Source organism: Lotus japonicus, chromosome 3, assembly GCF_012489685.1.
Source record: "Lotus japonicus ecotype B-129 chromosome 3, LjGifu_v1.2".
In the NCBI taxonomy this organism is placed as follows: Eukaryota; Viridiplantae; Streptophyta; class Magnoliopsida; order Fabales; family Fabaceae; genus Lotus; species Lotus japonicus.
In genome coordinates, this window is record NC_080043.1 from 33,549,822 (window position 1) to 33,571,346 (window position 21,525).

The 21,525-nt window shown below is 37.0% G+C and overlaps 3 protein-coding genes across 4 annotated transcripts; 2 read left to right on the forward strand and 1 right to left on the reverse strand.

Annotated features, from left to right (window-relative positions):
- Positions 1-742: 742 nt before the first annotated feature.
- LOC130744005 (uncharacterized) lies at positions 743-1,273 on the reverse strand. The gene has a single exon (XM_057596202.1). It carries the CDS (start codon positions 1,271-1,273, stop codon positions 743-745), a length of 531 nt encoding a protein of 176 aa, XP_057452185.1.
- Positions 1,274-12,051: 10,778 nt separating this feature from the next.
- On the forward strand, positions 12,052-16,291 carry LOC130749532 (rop guanine nucleotide exchange factor 7-like). Of its 2 annotated transcripts, none has more exons than XM_057602907.1 (7): positions 12,052-12,804; positions 12,921-13,043; positions 13,215-13,363; positions 13,968-14,042; positions 14,123-14,413; positions 15,099-15,455; positions 15,721-16,291. In XM_057602907.1, exons 1-7 carry the CDS (start codon positions 12,549-12,551, stop codon positions 16,096-16,098), a joined length of 1,629 nt encoding a protein of 542 aa, XP_057458890.1. In that variant the 5' UTR covers positions 12,052-12,548; the 3' UTR covers positions 16,099-16,291. The 2 variants fall into 2 exon arrangements, with proteins under 2 accessions (XP_057458890.1, XP_057458889.1); XM_057602906.1 differs by having other exon boundaries at positions 12,053-12,804; positions 13,215-13,369.
- A 2,108-nt stretch (positions 16,292-18,399) lies between these two features.
- LOC130749533 (putative lipid-transfer protein DIR1) lies at positions 18,400-19,209 on the forward strand. The gene is made up of 2 exons (XM_057602908.1): positions 18,400-18,803; positions 19,008-19,209. The coding sequence occupies exons 1-2, from the start codon at positions 18,458-18,460 to the stop codon at positions 19,022-19,024; spliced, it is 363 nt and encodes a 120-aa protein (XP_057458891.1). The 5' UTR covers positions 18,400-18,457; the 3' UTR covers positions 19,025-19,209.
- The last annotated feature ends 2,316 nt before the right edge of the window (positions 19,210-21,525 follow it).

Genomic DNA, 21,525 nt, shown 5'->3' on the forward strand with positions numbered 1-21,525 from the left:
AAAGACACGTAAGTGTGAGTATGAAGGGCCACGATGATACAATAGCTGAGCAGGAGAATCATTCTGAAGAGTCTTGCGGGGCAGAATGTTCAGAAGGTACGTTGCCATTTGAAGGGCATGATGCCAAAAAGAAGGAGGATCAGACGAATGAGCCAGGAGGGTGCGGATCATATTGTTTATGGTGCGGATTTTTCGTTCTGCTTTGCCGTTTTGAGAAGAAGTGTGAGGGTAAGAGAAGCGAAAAATAAGACCATTAGCATTACAATACCGGTGAAAAGATTCATTGTCATATTCACGTCCATTATCACATTGGATACATTTGATATTTGCTGAAAATTGAGTTTTAATAAGTGTAGCAAGAGTAGTAAATATTTCATAAACCTGAGATTTCTTACCAATTGGAAACGTCCATAAAAAATAAGTGTGATCATCAAAAAATAAAATGTAATAACGATGACCAGCAGTGCTTAAAATAGGAGACGTCCATAAGTCACTATGCAAAATATCAAATGGCCTCAAAGTAATAGTTTTAGAGGAACTAAAGGGCAACCGAACATGTTTGCCTAAAGCACAAGAATCACAAACAGAACTAGAACGCGAAGGTTCACAAAAAATAAGTTTATTATTCCTAAGGTGATTTAAAGCTAAGGAAGCAGGATGACCAAGGCGATTGTGCCAAACACCAGAAGCAAGACCAGCAAAAGGAGAGGAACGGGTGAGTGGGTAGAGGTCACCAAGGTTGTTACATCTCAAGAGAGGCATCCCCGTTTGGAAGTCTGAGAGGCAGGGCCTTGAGGAAAGGAGGCAAAGGCTCGCTCTGACGGATCAGGGTGGCAACACCACGAAAAGGCTCAGTGAGACTAGAGACCAATTGTAGAACAAGACGATGGTCATTGACTGGGGCACCAACATTCCTCAACTGATCATAGATATGTTTCAGACGCTGACAGTAGGCTGAAACATTAGGAAAGTCCTCCATGTGAGTGGAGATGAAATCCTGGTCGAGAGCGACAGCACGAGAGTTCTGATTGTCCTCAAACATAGAAGCTATACGGTTCCAAGTAGCCATAGCAGTAGAACCTTTCTCCATAACAGTGGCGAGAAGATCGAAGGACATGGTGGAATAAATCCACTGTTTGACAGAAGAGTCAAGAGTGGCCCACCGGGTATAGGAAGGATCGGTGCGTGCAGGAGGCTCCATACCAACTTGAGGAATGATGTGGTGGAGCACTTGAGTGGCGTGAGCATGAATTTCAAACAATTCAGCCCACATAGCATAATGATCCTTGTCTATCTCGAGTTTGAAAAGGAATGTTGTTTTTGATATTGGTGACAGCAAGCGTCGGATGAAAATCCGACTTGGCAGATGCTGGCGGGACAGGTGGAGTGACCATAGTGGTGGCGGTGTCACTCGTAGGGGCACCGTTTGGAGATTCAGGGGTAGAAGCAGACGTTGCCATTAAACCTGCAAAACAAAATAAATGAAAAGTTGTCTTTTTTATTTATTTATAAGGTTGCTGCAGGTGCGGTTGGACCGGGTTTGAAGTGAACCGGTCCGGTCTGGGCGAGTCGATCTGTGGCGAACCGGAAAGCAAAAAAAAAAACAGGTGAGGATGACGCGGGTCGGGTCCTCTGGATCCTGGGTTTGTTGCTGGAAACAGGGGCAGCGACAGAGACCTAGTGCTCGGAAGGACGGCGGGAGGGACGGCAGTGGCCGGCGCTGGCGATGGAGCGTCCGATTGACGGATCGGGGCACGGAGGTCCTGCTCGGAGACGCACGCGGGCACAAGGGGAGAAGACCCTGTGCGGCGTGGGAACGGTTCTGCGATGGGAGAAGTGGAACCGCGAGAGCGAAGGAGACCGGCGGCGGCTGCGACGACGCTGGAAAGAGAGGGAGGTACGCAGCGGCGGCGGCGGAGCGATTGCAATGAGGGAGAGGCAGCGGCTGGGGGTGGGTTTGGAGAGAGAAGAAGGAAATAAAATTAAAATAAAAATTAGGTCAGACTTGAAAAGGGGATCTGAACCTGCTCAATGATACCATGAAGGAAATCAATTCCGTGAGTATTACTGATGGGTAAACACCCTATTTATACAATGACATTGTTGACTATTAATAAACTAAACCCTAATTATATGCATAATTACATAAGAATAAATACAAGAATATTCTATTCTATCAGCGAGTTAGAGGAGTGTCTTCTACAGGTACACTCCCCGATGTGTCCACAGAGCGACACCACACAATCATATATGTTGGGAATTGGCTCATTAGGAAAATCTGGGGCCCACATATTTTATTTTGAGGTCAAATATTCAGTTTATTAGGATTTGATTTAACGAGGAACACAATCTCGGAAATCAAGATTCAAGAGCTGATCAGTTGATCTTCACGAGGGTTCGAGAATTTGCCAAGGTGGAGATTGTTGGGATTGGCTAATTATCTTATCAGTTATTTGAATTTAATTTAAGGAGATTGTGATATGGGTGTAGAGGGATTCTATGTTTTAGATAAGACTCTATCTTATCTTATGGGCACAACTTGATTCAGACAGTACGATAGAGCGAGAAAACACGAATAAACCACACATGAAACTTTGTTCACGCAGTTCGGCCAATTGTGCCTACCTCTGCGACTATAGAGAAGCTATAGCTCCCTTTATTGATTATCAATAATCAATTGTGTTTACAATAGCAATTTCTGTCAACTGCCTAATTGTCTCACACATCTGCAATAGCAGTTTCTCTCAACTACCCAATTGCTGTGTACCCTCGCACACCGCCATGTTGCGGCGCACTCCGCATACACCTGGTGCACACTAGCACACTTTTAGAGTTAGAGGCCTTATCTATTTATAGAACACTACTAACTATAGTATTACAAAATAAGATAATCTTAACCGATAAGATATAATCTTATCTAAACCCATAAGATAAGATATAGTCTTATCTAAAACCATATGATAAGATAGAATTCCTCTACACCCATATCACAATCCCCTTAAATCAAATTCAAATAACTGATAAGATAATTACCCAATCCCAACAATATCCAATTAAGGTTGTGCACCACCACCAGAGTCAAGGAGAGCCGAGTAAACCCATTCTTGGAAGAACAAATAACTTTACCGAAGTTATGCCTTCATGGACTTTAGCTTGTTATAATAATGCACTAATTTCATTATACGCTTACCAATACCACTAACACTATCATGTGTCTTTTCAAATATCTGAATTTCTCACCATTGGATTTGAGAAACTCTTTAGCATTGCTTGTCTAATGGATGTTTCCATGGTGTACGTCATCACCATCAAATTAACATATATACATCGTAAGAATGCTCCGATTTTTTTCCGGAGGCTTCTACGGATGATGTAGATTCAACTATTAGTGTGGGAGAATCTTCCTCTCATGGCTAAATTCAGATTAGCAATTGCAAGATATAGGTGTAAAGCTTCTTTCCGATCCTCATAATTGATTCCATTTACAGTTTTTGACAGAAGTTAATTGTATAGGTGTCAGCTTGGAATTTTACACTTAGTAAAATTTAAGCTAAGGTACCAATTTATGTGGTGGTTGGTGTTTTTTGATAAATTAATGTCAACTATGCCATGAGAAATAATATTAGCAAAGTGTCAAATTATTATGTTTTTGACCAATTTCTTTGAGGTATCGAAAAACGCCTTTGTTTACAAGTTTCAAGTGTGTTGGTCGAAATTTGAAGAATAATAGACGGTTAAGCAGTTGACATCCAGTAAGAGCATCAGCAACAAAGAAATTTTGTGAGTTTCTTTATGACATGTCATCTGAAGTAAAGTTTCTTAACTGTTGCAGGAAATTAAGTTTCTCCACGTGGCAAGCAACTTTGCTCCAAAGTTTCTTTCTAGAGAAACTTTGCTCAAAGTTTCTCTTCTAAATTTAATGATTAAAAAATAAATAAAAAACAAATAAAAAAGCAAATAAATAGGTAACTGGATTTACAAGAAAGTAGTGGGGTATATTGTGGGATTCATTTAAGAAACTTTTTAGAATTTCTGGATTGGAGTAAAAAGTGAGTAGAGTTTATTAAAGTGGTTTAAATGACGTGGTATTACCAAAATTTAAATTAGAAACTCTAATGAGTTTCTTGGATAATGATGCTCTAAGGAAACTAAAGTTACACGGGAAGTTTTGAAGATTGTCGAAGCTTGTATGCTGGTAGCCACACGTCCATTGTAGAGAGTTTAGCCGTTGATTGACAGTTAGGACAGTTTGCCTATAAAAGGGTTATTTTTCGATTGTAATGGCGTTCACAAACTTTAACTCAGAAAGTCATAGATGTGCTTTGTATGTCCAAGCAACTGAGACTAGAAAAGCAACATTTGGATTCAACTGAGTATGTGTTTGTTCACTCCATCTATCATTTTAATGCAATGTTTACATCTATCTGTCTATTATAATATATGAATTGTGAAGCGCGCAATTTCACGTGACAATTCATCACTTTTCTATTCCCTTACGGCCTTACTCTTCCACATAAGCTTCTAATCTGACTTGGCACTTGAACCATTTCTTTGCATTTCCTATACGTGCGTGCTTCTATCTCCTCAAAGCTTTGTAACTGATCAGCGGTGGCACCTCAAGCACTTAGCATTTTCTATATGTCCTTGTATATTCTCAAGGCTTTGTAACAGACACATTATTCTTTCAATTCACCATTCCCTTGACTACATGGATCTCATCTTTCTAACTCCCACCTTTCATCCTCTTTCTTTCACCCTCTCTTTAGAGCCGCAATGTCACTCCAAGGCTTACGGTTCAGCCACAACTGTGCGAACCCCTCACCAATCTTTTGTAGCGTTGCCCACCATCACCCACTGGGCGAAACTCACGGCAAGGGAAAAAGTCTTTGAAACTCATTTGCAGGTATTTCTCCCTCCTCACCCACACTCTCTATTTCTCTCCTGAACTTTTCCCCTATGGCCAAGTCTAATATTATTTTTCCTCTGTTTCGGGCTTACAAAATAATATGTCTCTATTTCTCTCAACTGCAGCTTCTTCAAAATCCTCTTCTTGATCTTCTTCTACTCTTTAGTGGTTCATGTATCATGATAAGTAAGTTTGTATTTGTTAAACTGTAATTTTGATTGGTTTGTGCGAGTGTTGGTTTTTAACATGAACTTGGCTTGTCCTTACTTCTAGGGGCTGGCAAAAGTAGAGACAGAACCATTCTGCCATCCTATTTTAAAAGTGGATTTTAATTTCAAAAGACAGAGAGTCACAAAGGAAGATATTTGAGAGCTAATTTTCCATGAGATTCTTGAGTATCATCTACTACTATTAAAAGACTATATGAATGGAACAGAGAGAGCTAACTTTCTTTGTCCAAATTTTTAATTTACTTATTTGCATATCTACTGTTTTAAGACACTATTCTTTTTTATTTACTTAATAATTTTCAATTCAATTTTCTAACTATATAATTTTCTCTTGTCTTTTTCTAAGGCTTGGCTTTGCAGCACTATTGATGAATTCACAAACCAGTTTGGTCCTCTAGAGAAAATGGAAAGAGTGAGTCTGTTATGTCACATGATACAAACCATGTTTTCCTTCCATGGTAATTCTGGTTAAAAGAACTCTAGTTTATCATGACATTGATTTGGCTTTGTTCCATTGCAATTGTAGCTTTATGGTTGATAAACAGTTACTTATTATTATGTTATGATTATGCAAAGCAAATAAGTACATGAATGCATGTTTTATAATAAAAATCACTAATATGAGAAACATATAATATCAATCGATAAACTCAGTTTAGGTAAATTCCATCACCCATTTATTGTTATCTTAATATTCACCTTGTCACATTGTAATGTGTATAAATATGCATAGACATACAAATTCAATTCACTTTCAATCCACATTTGCATCTTTCTCTTTGTTTGTTCTTGCACTGCCATGAATAACAGTGAATACAAAGTTGTGAACAAATTTTGTGTTTTTGGTTCTTTCTAACCTTCTATGAGAAAAGTATGATCTATAAGAAGATTTCTCTTCATATTCCCTAATTATTATTACAACATATGAAACAATTAGAGGTTGTGGTTTAGACTTAAAAATCCAATGATCGATTAGATTGAATTTTGACTCTTATTTTTCAGGGTCATCTAATGATGTGTTATTTTGACATAGTATTTGAGGTTAGAGGACATGTAAAGAATATAGAAGTATTCCCCTTCAACAATGGGTTCCCCTTAGATTCTGGTTCTGCAATACTAACAATTCAGAAGCCTTCTATTCTGCACTCCCCCCCAATTCAAGGTAAATGCCCCTGCTACATTCCCTTTAAACTGTGAGATCACCTAACAATTTTAACTGCCTTATTTTATCTAACTAATGTAGCTTCTTTGTCTCGCCTCTGCTGGTTTTGTTTTATTCTTTTCTCATGTGTCATATCAACATATATTTATTTTTCCATCATTTTTTGTTCTAGGATGACCACCAAGCAAGTGTAAAGTGATTTTCAATCATAAAACAATACAAAAGGTAAACAACTCAACCATTTAATCTTATTTAAATAATTGCTTTAATAACATTGAACAAAATACTAAATATCTTTCCTTTGATTATGAAAGGATCCAATGTCACCCCAACAAGTTTAAAAAGAAAACAAAGGTAACATCGACAAAGTTGAGGCAATGTGCATCATTTGATCAGGAAGAAATCAACTGCACATATGACATTACCTCCTTTGATGAAGAAAATTTTTTGATTCAAACCTTAAGGACAAACACATCTAGGAGACCCAAAGCTAGCAATACAATGTACAAACACTATGAGAAAGCCAACAAGAATAGCTAGACAGAAAAAATAAAAGAGCAATTCCATATGCACAGTTTATATTTTATTTTCTGCAATTTATATCTTGTATTTCACTATTTTATTTCTAAATTAAAAGTATATTTTGCGGAAATTACACTTTGTATGTCTTAACAATGATCATTAATATAATAAAATTTTTAAGGAAATGCACTATCTATTGAGTCAGTTGTATTCGCCCGCGCAACGCGCGGGTTGTAGTCTAGTTTAATAATGAAGTTAATTCATGTTCTTTGTCATTTGATTAACTTCGTTTTTCAATTGATCATGAATTTACTTTTGAATGCATCTCAGTTTTAAGTTTGTTTATGTGTTATTTTGGTTCAAGTTTCAGTTGTTTTACTTTTGATTAAGTTTAATTTTCGTTTCAAATCACTTCTGAAAAGCATTTTCATTAAAGAACTCACAACTTAACTTTTTTTAAGCCTCATAATTACCAAAAATCACAGTAAACAATAGACAAAAAAAAAGCTGACATCAAAATAAAGGTCATTAAGGTTCAGTGTCATAACTGCGTATATTTAAAATACAGGTCTTAAATTTTTTAAGTAGATTAGATTTATTACACTGAAAATCTAACTTTGCTTAAACCTATTATCACTCATATTCTCATGATCCTATAATATATTCAAACAAAAATAATTGAAAAGTTGATACTTAAAGACACATATAATTGGAAAAGAAAATAGACGCAAATCATATCGAAAAGGACATTAGTTTAAGATAGGCTTAATTGCACTTTTGGTCCCTAATGTTTAGCCTTTGTGCAATTTGAATCTCCTTTGTTTAAAATGAGCGATTTTGGTTCATTAGAGATCGATTTGTGACAATTGGATCCTACCGTTAATTGTCATCCAATTTTAAACGGAATTTACACACGTGGCACTCATTAATGACATGACCTGACACATTTTACCACTTAGATGCCCACTAGGACTCCACGTAATAAAAAATAAAATTAATTAAAATTCTAAAAAATAAAAAAATCATAATTTACTTAACTTTAATCCTAAAAATAAATAAACAAATACAATAAACAGTTAAATAAATTAAAAAACCCTGTGTAAAACAAAAAACTAATGCTACCATCGCCTCCCCCTTTGTACCCAAAACGAAAAACCATCCCTCCCCCTCCATCCATCGTCTCCAGCATCTTCATCTTTACCTTCATCTTTCAGCCCCCCTCACTCTCTCTTCCTCTCTCACCCACCTCCATAGCCAAACAGCAGAGAAACTCAAACTTTGAACACTCCTCCACCCTCTCCCTTCCTCCACCGTGGACAACCCCTCAACCACTTGCAACTTTCCTATCCCTCAGACCACATAGCAAAATAGAAAACTCAATCCATCTCACATACCCATCTTTAAACTTAGATTTAACATCACATTCAGCCCCCATAAATCAAAGTCCAACCAGTACAACAATACCCTTTTGAATACCTATTTGAAACAATTGGGTTTCGCGGTTGAAGGTGTGGTTGAGATCGAGGTTTGTTTCTGGATTTGTTTTCACGATTGATGATGTGGGTGAGAATGTGAGATTGAAGATTATTCAGGTCTGAATTTATTTAAGGTTCCAGATCTGGGTTTTTCAGATTCTTAGAGAAGTTGATGAAGAATAGAGGGGTAGTTCTGGTGGTGAGGGAGAAGCGTAAAAGACATAGCAGTAGTGATTTTGGAATCTTGATTCCTTCTTTTTCCTTCCATAACATAATATTCACTGATTTGTTTACTCTCTTATGCCGTAATTTCAACGCTATCTTACAATTTCAGAGAATCATATTCTTTCAATCTTAGATGTGGGTTCACTTGTTCGTGTAGTTTACCATGATTGGATGTAGTTCTTGGTCGTGCTTGTTGGAAAAAAGTAAAAGTAGTGGAAAAATTGTGAATTGCTACCATGGTAGTCAGTATCGTGCGTATCGCACGATACGTATCCCGATACGATACGAAAATCAACCAAACGATACGTATCCCATGTACGTATCTTTTTGTGTTCGTATCGTGACCTGTATCGCACATATCGCATGAGTATCGCACGATACGTATCCTGATACAATACAAAAACAGTTTTTCAAATGCCGTTTCATCTGACTCTCCTAGAAATTAGGGAGTGGGAATTTAATTTCATTAAAAATTAGTAAATTTCCCTAAAAAGTGATGTTTTCTTTGATTCTTTCACCCTTTCACGTTCAACTTCAGCATCCCTTTAATGGCTTGGAATTAGGGAGTGGGCATTTAATTTCATCTCTTTGATGTTTAGTACTTTAGTTTGACTTATGGCTTGGAATTAGGTTGAACTTGAACTTTGTGAGACTATTTTTCTACTTATGACTTGGATCTTTGATTATTTTGAACTATATTTAGATGATACTCCCTCCGGTCCTATTTATAAGCAACAAAAAAAAAATTCACATAGTTTAAGAAATGTAGTTAAACTAGATAAAATGCATTAAATTTGTCTTAAATTAAAATGAACTTCCAAAATTACCCTTTGTTATTAGTGTTGGAAAGTGGAAAAGAGAGAGAATAATTAATGAGACACATTTTACAAGTTAGAATTAATAAGGGCATCATTGGAAAAAATTAATTAATATAGCTCAAACTTTCATTTGGTTCTTATAAAAAGGACCAAGATTTTTCTTCTCTTTCATGCTTATAAATAGGACCGGAGGGAGTATATTAGTATATTATTTAATTTATGACTTAATTTTTTTTGTGTCCGTATCTTACGATACACGTTACGATACGATACGCGACACGGAATTAGGGTCTAGCGATACACGATACGTATCTCGATTTGACTACCTTGATTGCTACTCTAAGAGGAAGATGCAGAATAAAGAATCAGTCTCAGAAGATGGTGAAATAGGATATAACCAGTTTGGATTTTAGCTTCATCCTCTTCCCCTAGAATCTTTCTCATTTTTGGGTGGCCTGGGTTTGAATCAAAAAAAAGAAAAGGATGATGAATTTTGTGGGTTTGGTTGATGATTTTTTCTGGGGTGGGGTGTTTAATTTCATTTTTTAGTTAATTTATATTATTTATTTTCTTTTTATATTATTTATTTACTGATGTGTCATACATGGTGGTGTAATTAGTAAAAAAGAATCAAAATAAGAATATTCCGTTAAAAATTGGATGACAACTAACGTTAGGACCCAATTGTCACAAATCGATATCTGGTAGACTAAAATTGCTCGTTTTAAACAAAAGAGATTTAAATTGCACAAAGGTCAAACATCAGGTACCAAAAGTGCAATTAAGCCTTTAAGATAAGTTAGTTGCGGTGAGATCTGATTAATAACATAATTTCTACTTTCCTTACAAGGCTTTGCCTATCTGAAAATTATCACCATTTTCTCTTTGATCATAATGCCGGTTGTTCAAACAGAATTTGGAAATGCAAAAAGATAACAGCTACTGCCAATGGCAAACACAACAACCAGGTAGGTGTGGACTTAAAGTTTGAGAAACTTGAGAGGGAAAAAAATTGAACCTCTCCCCAAATACTTTATCAGTTTATTGCTTCTCAATTTTATGATCCGTTTTTAGTACCCTAATAATTCTCAAAGTCACATGATTCGGGTTGTCCTTTAATTCTCACTGGCTCCAGTTGAATTTTCAAATAGAGGGACATGATCACTTGATTGTTGTTGATGCTCCTTATTGCCCCAATTGGATAAGAATTGATTCGAATAGGGGTCTTTTCAGCTCTATTAAATATGTAACTTGACCAGTACATTGTGAATCAGAGAATGAAAAAAAAAGGTGATTTTTTTTTCTTTTTGAAATTTGAATATCAAAGTGAAAAGGAGGTAGAGCTCCCCCTGTGTTTGCAATTAATATTAGTTTGATATGCGTGCAAATCTTATGCCATCAATGAATCTTCCACTATGTTTGAATATGTGTGGGCATCAGTGTAAATAAACATTGGTATTCACTTCAAGATAAAAATGAACAAAACTTTTTGTATGAATTAAAATGAAAGGACATTAATCACATTGCATTCGTCAACTATTATTTAAATACACACAATTCTTTTTTCACAAGGCTAGTAAGCGGATAAAGGATCTGAATTGAGATTACCACTAATCAGAGTAGTATAAGTTTTGAACTTATTTAGAATGTTGATCCAAGTTCGTTTTACAAGTAGTACACATAGTGTTTGGTTTAGAAATAAAATAATCATATCAATCAAAATTCCATTTATTGGATTGGAGCAAGTGAATAAGAGAGCATTTGAAACTATAAAAGCAACTAAATTCTATTAACTGTTATTAGGTTTGTTTATGTCAACTTGTCAAGTGATGACATGATCTGATAGGATTTATCAGTGTTAGTTAACAACATGATTAATATCAGCATATACTTACTAAGTTTAATGTAGTTTCACAGGTCTAACACTTCTAACCGCCCTACAATATTTTGGTTACAGGAGGAAAGTAACCGCCCTACAATATAAATACTTTTATTGTGAGAAAATAGAAAATAGGATAAGAAAAATCAATAGTAAAAGAACGCTTATACATAGATATACACATTTAAGGTCACATAACTGTTAAAAAGTACCGTAAATACATGTAAATACATATGTTTGAAAGATGTCGCCTAAAAAAGTATGCCCATCAATCGTTTCTGATAGTGAAATAACCTAACCTAACCTTTGCCCCTTGTCTTCTTTTCTCCTAACCCAAATAGCTTCTTGGTTTTTTGTTTGTTTCTAATGTATCCTCATGGCAGTTTGATATTATTCCTTTCTTCATTCACAAAAAAAGTATTTTTGGTTTCTTCATAAACCTATTGTTGGAAATTTCTCCTCAGTACAGCCAAATGACTTTCTGAATCTTGAGATTCCCCATGTGACGTGAGGCCCTTAGATAAAGAAACATCAATTTTTTAGGTTTTCAAGATATCTCAACACGCGACAGCTATGAGATGGTCTAACCGATCTTAATTGTACAACCCTAATATTGTGAATGCGTGAATATAAGATTCACGTGAGTGTAGTATCCCAAATCTTTTACATTAGTCACATCGGTTAGACCTCACATGATATTTCTTTGTTATACTTTCTAAAATAAATTTATATGAATCAAAACTCTCATAATTTGCAATGTAAAATATTATACTACAAACAAATCATGTTATCATGCCCTACCAAAGCAAAAACCAAGTAACGCTGAGGAGAGCGTGCTGAAAAATGAAGACAAGAATGAGTTTTTGTTTTTCTCTCGTGTCTCTCCGAATATCACATGCTTTGAGCAATCTTCAGTAATCATAAGTCTCTTGTCTTCTCCTCATCCTTCTAATATAAGCAATGAGAGGTAGTTTACAAAATGGTCCACCACTCTTTCTATCTACCCTTCACTATTAAACAACCAATGGAAGGTGCTTACACCCAACAAAGAGAAAGAGCATAAACTCAACAACAACAACTTCAACAACTGAAGCAATGTACCTATTAGTTACCTTATAGTGTCCATTAATCAGAATCCACTTTGCACTTTGAGATTCTGGGTGTCTCTTGTCTCAACCTTTTCAAAGTTTGCATTAGAGTTCAACTTTCAGTACAATGACATTGTAATTGTCAAGCAACCACTTATCCCAATTATATTCCAACAATAATAAGCAGTTCTGTTTTCTTTCTGCTTTTGGAGCCTGGTTTTCTTGAAGGAAGGAAAATCTGCAATGGAGGTTGTGGGTATGATTGAGAAGAATGAAGTTACTGAAGAAAATAAAGAATGTGAAAGTGGTTGTCATGATGATAATTTTTCTGAGCTGGTTGAAGAAAAGAGTCTGAGTAGTAGTGAGGACTCATCTTCACCATCTTCAATGGGATGGCCGGTTCAAGAAGTTTCTGCATCTAATTCTAGCAGTCATAGTAGTGCTGAGAAATTGAGTAATGAGAATATTGAGAAACAAGTCTCAGTATTACCAGGTCCAGGTATCAAATTCAATGCTTGTGTAGATAATTGATTTCTAGTTTTTACAAGCAAGTGCTCTAGTTGCACAATATTAGCATTATGTGTTCTCTAATTTGATTTTGATTTTGATTCTCAGTGCTAGAGATTGAGATGATGAAGGAGAGGTTTGCAAAATTGCTACTTGGAGAAGACATGTCAGGTTGCGGAAAGGGGGTAACTACAGCCTTGGCTATATCCAATGCCATAACTAATCTATGTGGTATGTGTAGGTGTTATCAGTAAAACAGGTCAATGAGTCTGTTACTAATTTTCAAATTCAAATTTATTTTATGTGAAGTTTGGCTGTGATGAATTTCAATTACTGTAATTCCTGCTTTTGAATCTGAGGTTCTGATTCTGATTGTTACCTGCACATTTCCTGAATCTGCAGCCACTCTGTTTGGGCAACTTTGGAGATTGGAACCTCTGGCACCAAAGAAGAAAGCAATGTGGCAAAGAGAAATGGAGTGGCTTCTTTGTGTCAGTGATCATATTGTTGAGTTGAAACCTACATGGCAAACATTTCCGGATGGAAGAAAGGTTGAGGTACAACTTCAGAGATTACTTTAATGTGGAGACTTATTCTTTTTGGACTCTAATTTGAAGTTGAAAGCTTTCTAGTAATTTATGCTAGATTATATGTTTATTTTGAAAATTAAAGCATATAGCTTACAATGCAAATTGATGTGATTTAGCTGAGTAAGGTACTTGATCATGTTTAGTTGTAAGATCAGTAAATCCACCCATCAATGTAGTACTCTCAAGGTCTTTCTTTCTCTCTTTCTCTCAGTTGAACAGGATAGGTTTGGTTGTTTTGTTTTTGGTGACAAAGCCCGTTTGGATGCACATCAAAGAACACGCTTTGGAGGCTGAGCTTATCTACTGAGAAAGTACTAGACAAAAATATTACTAGATGAGCTTAAATAAGTTCTCTCTAGTCTGCATCCAAACGAGATCTTACTATTGTTGTTTTTTTAACGTATTTCACAATGTGAATGACAATATACGCTTATTCAGTGAGGCAGGAGAAAAGATCCAATATCCATGCTTCCTTCATTTTTGTTTGATTAGCCTTTCTAGCTAATAGGTAACATATAGATAGTTGTTTGGTGTTTAACATTGTTTATTCTCAAATGTAAAACAGGTCATGACTTGCAGACCCCGCTCAGATCTTTATGTCAATCTCCCAGCTTTGAGAAAATTAGATAACATGCTTCTTGTAAGATTTTACTTAATATATACCATGCATATTCAACAAGTTTTATGAAGTAGTACTCTAAAGATTTTCTCTTTCAACAGGAAGTACTAGATAGTTTTGTCAACACCGAGTTCAGGTATGTGGATCAAGGTATTCTAGCCCCAGATGGAGATGGTTCATCTTCTTTTCGGAGAGCTCTTCAACGACAAGAGGATAAATGGTGGCTTCCTGTACCTCAAGTTCCTCCTTGTGGTCTCCATGAAAATTCAAGAAGGCAGTTGCAGCACAAGAGGGACTGCACAAACCAAGTATTGAAAGCTGCAATGGCCATGAACAGCATTACTTTATCTGAAATGGAGGTTCCTGATACTTATTTGGAGTCTCTTCCAAAGGTTCCCTATTATTTCAAATGTTAATGTATTTTAATTATTTTTCCTTTTTTCTTATGTTGGTTCATTCCTTTTTCTGTTTCTTTCCCTTAGAACTATATATAACCACTCATGCTTGAACCGTAGATTATTATTTTGGGTCGAAAATGACCACATAATCCAAAATCATCAAGGTCGGCCCAAACAACCAGGCCCAATTCTAAGCTCAAGTCAGGTCAAGATCAAATAGAGAGTCTCTAATTAAGTCAAGGAAGAGTGATTTGTGGTTTGTATAGCTTACAATGCAAGCAAACCTATATACTTAGCCTTCTCGTTTTGTTCAATTGTATCGGTAGTTAACTGTTTGCCATCTGTCAGCAAAGTGGCATAACAGTTTTAACCCTGATTGAGTTAGTTTGACCATGATTTTAAGAACTTGGGCTAAGCTTTCCTTAGTCCGACGATGACTTGTCGCAGAATTGAGGCTGGTTGTTTGGGCTAGCCTTGATGGCTTTTAGTCCATGTGATCAGTCACTGGCTTAGAACAGTAGCCTCAGCCCAACATGTAATGTAAATGAAATGTCGAGATAAACAACGAAAATGCTGAGTTAAGCCATCAAGGCCAGCCCAATCAACTTTTTTTTTTGGTTTCAATACAAGATTATGAAATGACATAATGGTCAAATTGCTGATACAACCCTACTTTCAGACCGCAAGAGCCAGCTTGGGGGATGTCATTTATCGATATATTACATCAGATAATTTTTCTCCTGAATGTCTGTTGGCTCACCTTGATATATCCACTGAACACCAAGCCATAGAGATTGCAAACAGAGTAGAGGCTTCCATTTACATTTGGCATAAAAAGACTAACTCAAAGCCTGCAAGTCGCGCCACAAGATCAAGTTCAAGATCATCGTGGGAAATGTTCAGGGATCTGATTGTTGAGGGAGAGAAAAGTGAAATGCTTGTAGAGAGAGCAGAAAGCCTTCTTCTGTCCTTGATGCAGCGATTCCCGGGTCTGCCTCAAACCGCCTTGGACATGAGCAAAATCCAATGCAACAAGGTTTGTGTTTACCATGTTCCATCTTAAATCCTTTCTTTTTTACCTCTTGAATATTGTAAAGTTTAGAATTAGAACTTCAGCGCAACGGTTAAAAGTTGCTGCCATGTGACCGAGTCTCTTGTGTAAAAACAAGGTAAGGTTACGTACATTATTATGTGGTTGGACCTTTCCCTGGACCCACACATAACGGGAGCTTTAATGTACCAGACAGCCCTTTATTATTATGAAGTTTGATCTCAGTGCTTCACATTGTTCTGTTGTGTAGGATGTAGGGAAATCCATTCTAGAGAGTTACTCAAGAGTACTGGAGAGTTTGGCTTCTAATATTGTTGCGCGCATTGATGATGTGCTCTATGTAGATGATTTAACCAAGCATTCTGATCAATTCTCATCTCTACCAAAAGTTGCTGTAATTACTCAAAAGAGCATTTCATCAGCTCCATACTCAATGCCTGTCCAAAGCACTTCGTATAAACCAGCTTTCGGGACACCATGTTTTTCTCCTGCAAAGGGTAAAAGATCACCAATTAATTTTCACAGCACTGATGAAGAGGCAGCATTTGAAATAGACATAGAGTCCAGTGACTGCACAGATGTTAAACTCAATGTTCTGGACCGGGCATGGCTAGAATCTCAAAGCTGAAACATCTATTCACTGGGAGTTGTCTTTGTTTGTATAATGTATATGAAATATGTAGAAGGATGGGCATATTTAGAGTGGATAATTTGGAATGAGGTGCCTCTAGTTGGGGTGTTTTATGTTCTAATTACCACTTCAATCAATGTGAATGATATAGAAAAATAAAATTGAAAATATTTCAAAATCTTTCAAGAAAGTAATTCGTCTGAAATCCAGACAGTATGTGTCTTATCTCAAGAGCTAGCTAGTTTTAAGATTGAGTAATTACAACTGCTATCAGCTAATAGTTACTGCTACAACTGTTCTGTTAGCAGTCAGATGAATTGGTTAGAGCCTTAGAGGTGAGTACCTTACTTAGCTTAGAAGCTCAGCCTCATGCTCCCACAAATAAAGGATTGTACCGGTATCATTTTCCAATTTGAATGAATTTAATCAGGTCCACTTTTTTAAAGGGTTTTAAAGGTATAGAGCATGTTAAAAAATGTCAACCAATGAATATGTTTTTATAACTAGGCTTAATTGCACTTTTGGTCCCCCAACTATTACCTTCCTGCGAAAATCGTCCCCAAACTTCAAAATTAGCAAAACACGTCCTCCAACTATACACCCGGTTGCAAAATTGGTTTTCCGTTAACTTCCGTCCAAAACTTAACATATTGCTGGAAAATAAAATAAAAAATCACCATCGATTCTATCCCATCCTTGTCCCTTTTCCTCCCTCTGTCTCTGTCGTCCCCTCTTTCACCTGCAACCTACCCATGAAACCCATCCCCACCCAAAACCCATCGCAACCCACCGCACCTCACCTGCAACCCAACCCCATCCCCACCGTCACCCGCAACCCACCCCTGAAACCTCACCCGCAACCCACCCCTGAAACCCACCCCTCACAAAGGCACCAATCTCGCTACCAGCCCAACGATTCAGATATGAGATTTTGCAGGTGATGAGGGTGAGGTTTGAATCTCAAAAACCCCAAATCCATACCGAACGAAAACCCCAACTTCCATAAGGAGAAGGCGAGCTCAGATCGAAATCGAAGGAAGAAGGCGAGTTGATGGTGGAAAGCGGTCAGTGATGGCGGCGAAACAGGAGCTTGGAAAACGCCGCCATCACCGGCATAACAGGAGCTTGGCGGTGTAACGAAGAAGAAGAGAGCATGGCCCAATTGAAGAAGTTGGAACAGAAAGAAGAAGGTGATGCTGGAACAGGAAGAAGAAGAATTTTTCTTTTATTTTTTAATTCATTTTTAACGGAATATTCTGTTAGTTTTTTGACGGAAGTTAACGGAAAACCAATTTTGCAACCGGGTGTATAGTTGGAGGACGTGTTTTGCTAATTTTGAAGTTTGGGGACGATTTTCGCAGAAAGGCAATAGTTGGGGGACCAAAAGTGCAATTAAGCCTTATAACTAACATTTAGTACATATTATTTACAATATACTTATCATGTGCTAAAATTAATCTACAAGAAGCCCTTTTAAATTGTGAACCAGGTTTTTCTTGTTCCAAGGTAGGAGAAACCAATAGTATGTTGTCTTTGAGTATTGTGTACAAAAGAAAAAGTTCTACTAAAAGAGTTAATCTCACAAAACTGCCTCAGTATTTGTCTTAGATAAAACGAAGTGCTAAAAAAAACTCCTTAATCTAAGTACTCAAGATATCGAGGACCATATCCATATAATACTTAATACATTAATGTTTAGTAGTCCACTTAACAATGCAGACATCCGACACCTAAAAATAAATTAGTGACAAACATTTTGCAACAGTTGAGAGTTCCCATGAACTGATTTCCTACGGATTTTTCAACATTTTTTTCCCAACAATTTTTTTCTTAAAAATGATTATATTAACAAATTTTGTGCGAATTTTTGCTGTAAAATTCATTTGAAGAAAAATTTGCACGTAAACTTTGAAGTAAAATCCATAAGAACGTGTATGGGTTGCCGCGCACTGTTGAGAACTTAGCCAATGGTTTCACCTAACTCGGATATAAAAAAACAAGAAATTTTAACAAGTTGGCAAGATAAAGTGCTATTTTGATGATGAGTAGCATAATGTGAGAAGTGGCATTCGTAACATCCAGAAGGATTAGCAACTAAAAAAAAGATATTTTAGCAAATTCACCTACCTTGATAGGACAAGAAAGGGTTACATTTTATGTTGAGACTTGAGACCAGTTTTTTTTATAGCAAAGTGGTGCAATAAGAAACTCACTTTAGTCATAGTGCACACTCCATTAATCCAAGAGGGTGACTCGACCAAGCACTACATTGAGCTATAAAATCCCATCAGAGCCAGGGTACATTGTCACAACATTGTGGGATAATTAAGTAGCTCACTTCACTGATTAAGTAAAAATGGAGTCTCACATTAAGGTTTTCTTCTTCATTCTTGGGCTTCTAGTCTTTGTTAGCATTTCAGAGATACAAAGTGTTGAGGCTGCAGGGGAATGTGGTAGGTCTACCACTCCAGACAATGAAGCAATGAAGCTTATTCCTTGTGCCTCTGCAGCACAAGATGAAAATGCAAGTGTTTCCCAGAGTTGCTGTGCTCAGGTTCAGAAAATCGGCAAGAACCCGAGTTGCCTGTGTGCTGTTGTGCTCTCTAACATGGCCAAAATGTCTGGAGTTAACCCTAAGATTGCCATCACCATTCCTAAGCGTTGCAACCTTGATAATCGCCCTATTGGCTACAAGTGTGGACGTAAGTACTTTTTTTTAACAACAAAATTTGATTAATAAATAATTAAACTTGAAAACAACCCTCTCGAGTAGGAACAAAGTAGTAGAAAAGATTACTAATTAAGGCGTGTAACGTTTTACCAGTCCAATTGCATATACCCTTTTTCCTGATTATCTAACAATTATTTCATAACTTATGTTAAATTGGTGATTTTTGGCTTTGCAGCTTACACTCTGCCTTAAGAATGATGTGTAAACAAGGAGGACTGGGCTTAAAGTGACAAAAACAGTTAGCTACGTACTATTGCTGTGACCACAACCATGTTATGTTGTGCTTGTAACTTTCTAATCAATAATAGCTTGCAGGCTCTCTAATGTAATGTCCTTCTTGAATAATAAACATGTAACTTTAGTCTTTGATGTTTTTACACCTGTCTTGTACCTTTTCCTCCATCCTATAAAGTGAAACATATATGGCAGAACATTTGGAGTTTCATTGACATTGTCAATTAGTCACTGTGGTTTTGAATTGGACCATGGCTAATGTACTAGCGCGGTTGTCTGTTTGTCAAGAACCAATAATATAATATTTGTGAAAAAATGAAAAAATAATTCTTCAAAACAACCACAGACAAAAGGCAAAATAAAAAGTAAAACAGAAACAGTCAAACAGACATAATGGAATAATGGCCCTTAGGACCAATAGGCCCGGGTTGCCCAACATTGATGGATAAGAATAAGGATAGGTGAAGGTGATGTGATGGGATGGATCAGGTCTGGGATGGAGAATAATCTGAAATTCCAAATAAGATAAAACATGGGGTTGGTTCAAGTGGTATCATATTGGATTTTTAAAGTCTCAAGTTGGAGTTTTGTGTATGAAAATAATCTTTACTACAAGACCTAATCTCAATATGATGTACGTATTCTTGACTCGAATAAGATTGTCTCATATAAGATACGAAACTAAAAAGTAGAGTAGTTAGTTAACTAGGTGTTGGAGTTGGACAGGTTTCAATATGCTTATGCTTGCGGGGCCACATCATGCCCACATTTGAAGGCTGTTTTAACATCTAACACTGCACCATGACACCAATTTAACAAATTTTGTTCATTTAAAAACCAAAACAGGCTGCCTCTACCGTGTGTCAGTTTCAAACACGGTGCCTCAGTTTTAGTTGACCTGGAATTGTAGGTTGTGACCGGTCAGAAAAACAAACTAATTTCAGTTCAATCCCTTGTCTGAAAGTGAGTATTTGAAGTTTGACCCTTGTCTTAAAGAAACCCCTTTATTATTGCAGTATGTCAACAGTGGCGCAATAAATGAAGAAACGAAATGGAAAAATGTCTCACCTCTGAGGCAAACCCATCTTGAGCAACCACTATTCAACCACACGGCAGCTATCTTCACCTTCAGGAGGAGGTGTTTATAGGATTTCTTCGGCCAGGTTAATCGTCCTGGGGTTCTGTCGGCGGTGATTGACGGCGTAGCTGGAGTTTTAAGTTTTACCAAAACATCATCTTCAAATCACAATCATCGTAGAAGGAAAACTATATGAGTACAAACTGACACACGGTAGACGAAACCTTAAAACAAGGTTGCAAATGATCAGCCAAACTTACATAAACCTAAGATTTTCAATTACTTCTTGAAATGATTCTTACACATCAATTTTGTGCACTTATAATAAAAAGTCATGACCATTTATATTGATGAATGAGAGTGGGATAGAGGTGGAAAGCGAGAGGTGGCAATGATTTGGTTGATGTCAGTTATATGAATTGCTTTTTATCTGCAACTAAAGCATGGCCTTTTTCAGGAATATGTTTGTTCCCCCAGTGCTGGAATATCTGCACACTTCTCACCCTGCAGCAATAATGACTTAAGAATCTGCAGCACTTGTAAAAGTTATAATTTCTCAAACAATGAAAATGTGTCGATTGTAGGTGATCGCATCGGTAGCTTATTGGACTGTAATGGGCGTGGTATTGCATAGGCAAACTCTCAACTCAGTATTAAGGAGGGGTGATAGAAGATGATTGGTGCTCAATGCGTCACACTTGGCCTTAATACTTAAGTTAAGGCTTGATGTCTTGTAGACTTATGAACCAGAATGAGCAACCTGGATAATAACCGCCAAATTTGGGCCCAGCTGCAGATAGATGGACCAGGAGGTTTGGGCCTATATTATTAAGGCGTGAGTGGTTTAAAATGGGTGACATGGTATAATGCGGGTGACGTGGTCTCCCATGGCCGGGCAATGTGATCTACCATGGAGGACATGGTCTAACGCGCATGATGTGGTTCACCAATTGGCGACGTAACTTGATGAGGGTGAGGGGATATTTTTACTTATTCCAGCACGTGCCTTGTTAAGGATCATTGTATTCTATAGCTTAGATATTTTACTTTGAATAGGTCAAAACTCACCAACCCCAAAACCGGAGCATGTGGCTACGTGGTTAGAGAATGGTCGCGCTATAGCCTATGGTTTCTTATGTATTAAGAGACAACTCGTCGCTAGAGACCTCGTGTTCACTTAAATGTAGATTTTAAAGTTTCCCTCTAGTTTATTACTTGGCCTCTCCCAAGTTCACTGGGTAGAACACTTATAAACAAGAAGATGTCCCATTTCACAAAAGTAGTCACTTTTTCCCAGCAATCATAGTAAAATGAGTATGCCATACTGTGATAGGAGTATGTATAAGTTATCATAGCTGAAATACAAAGTAGAGGAGAAACC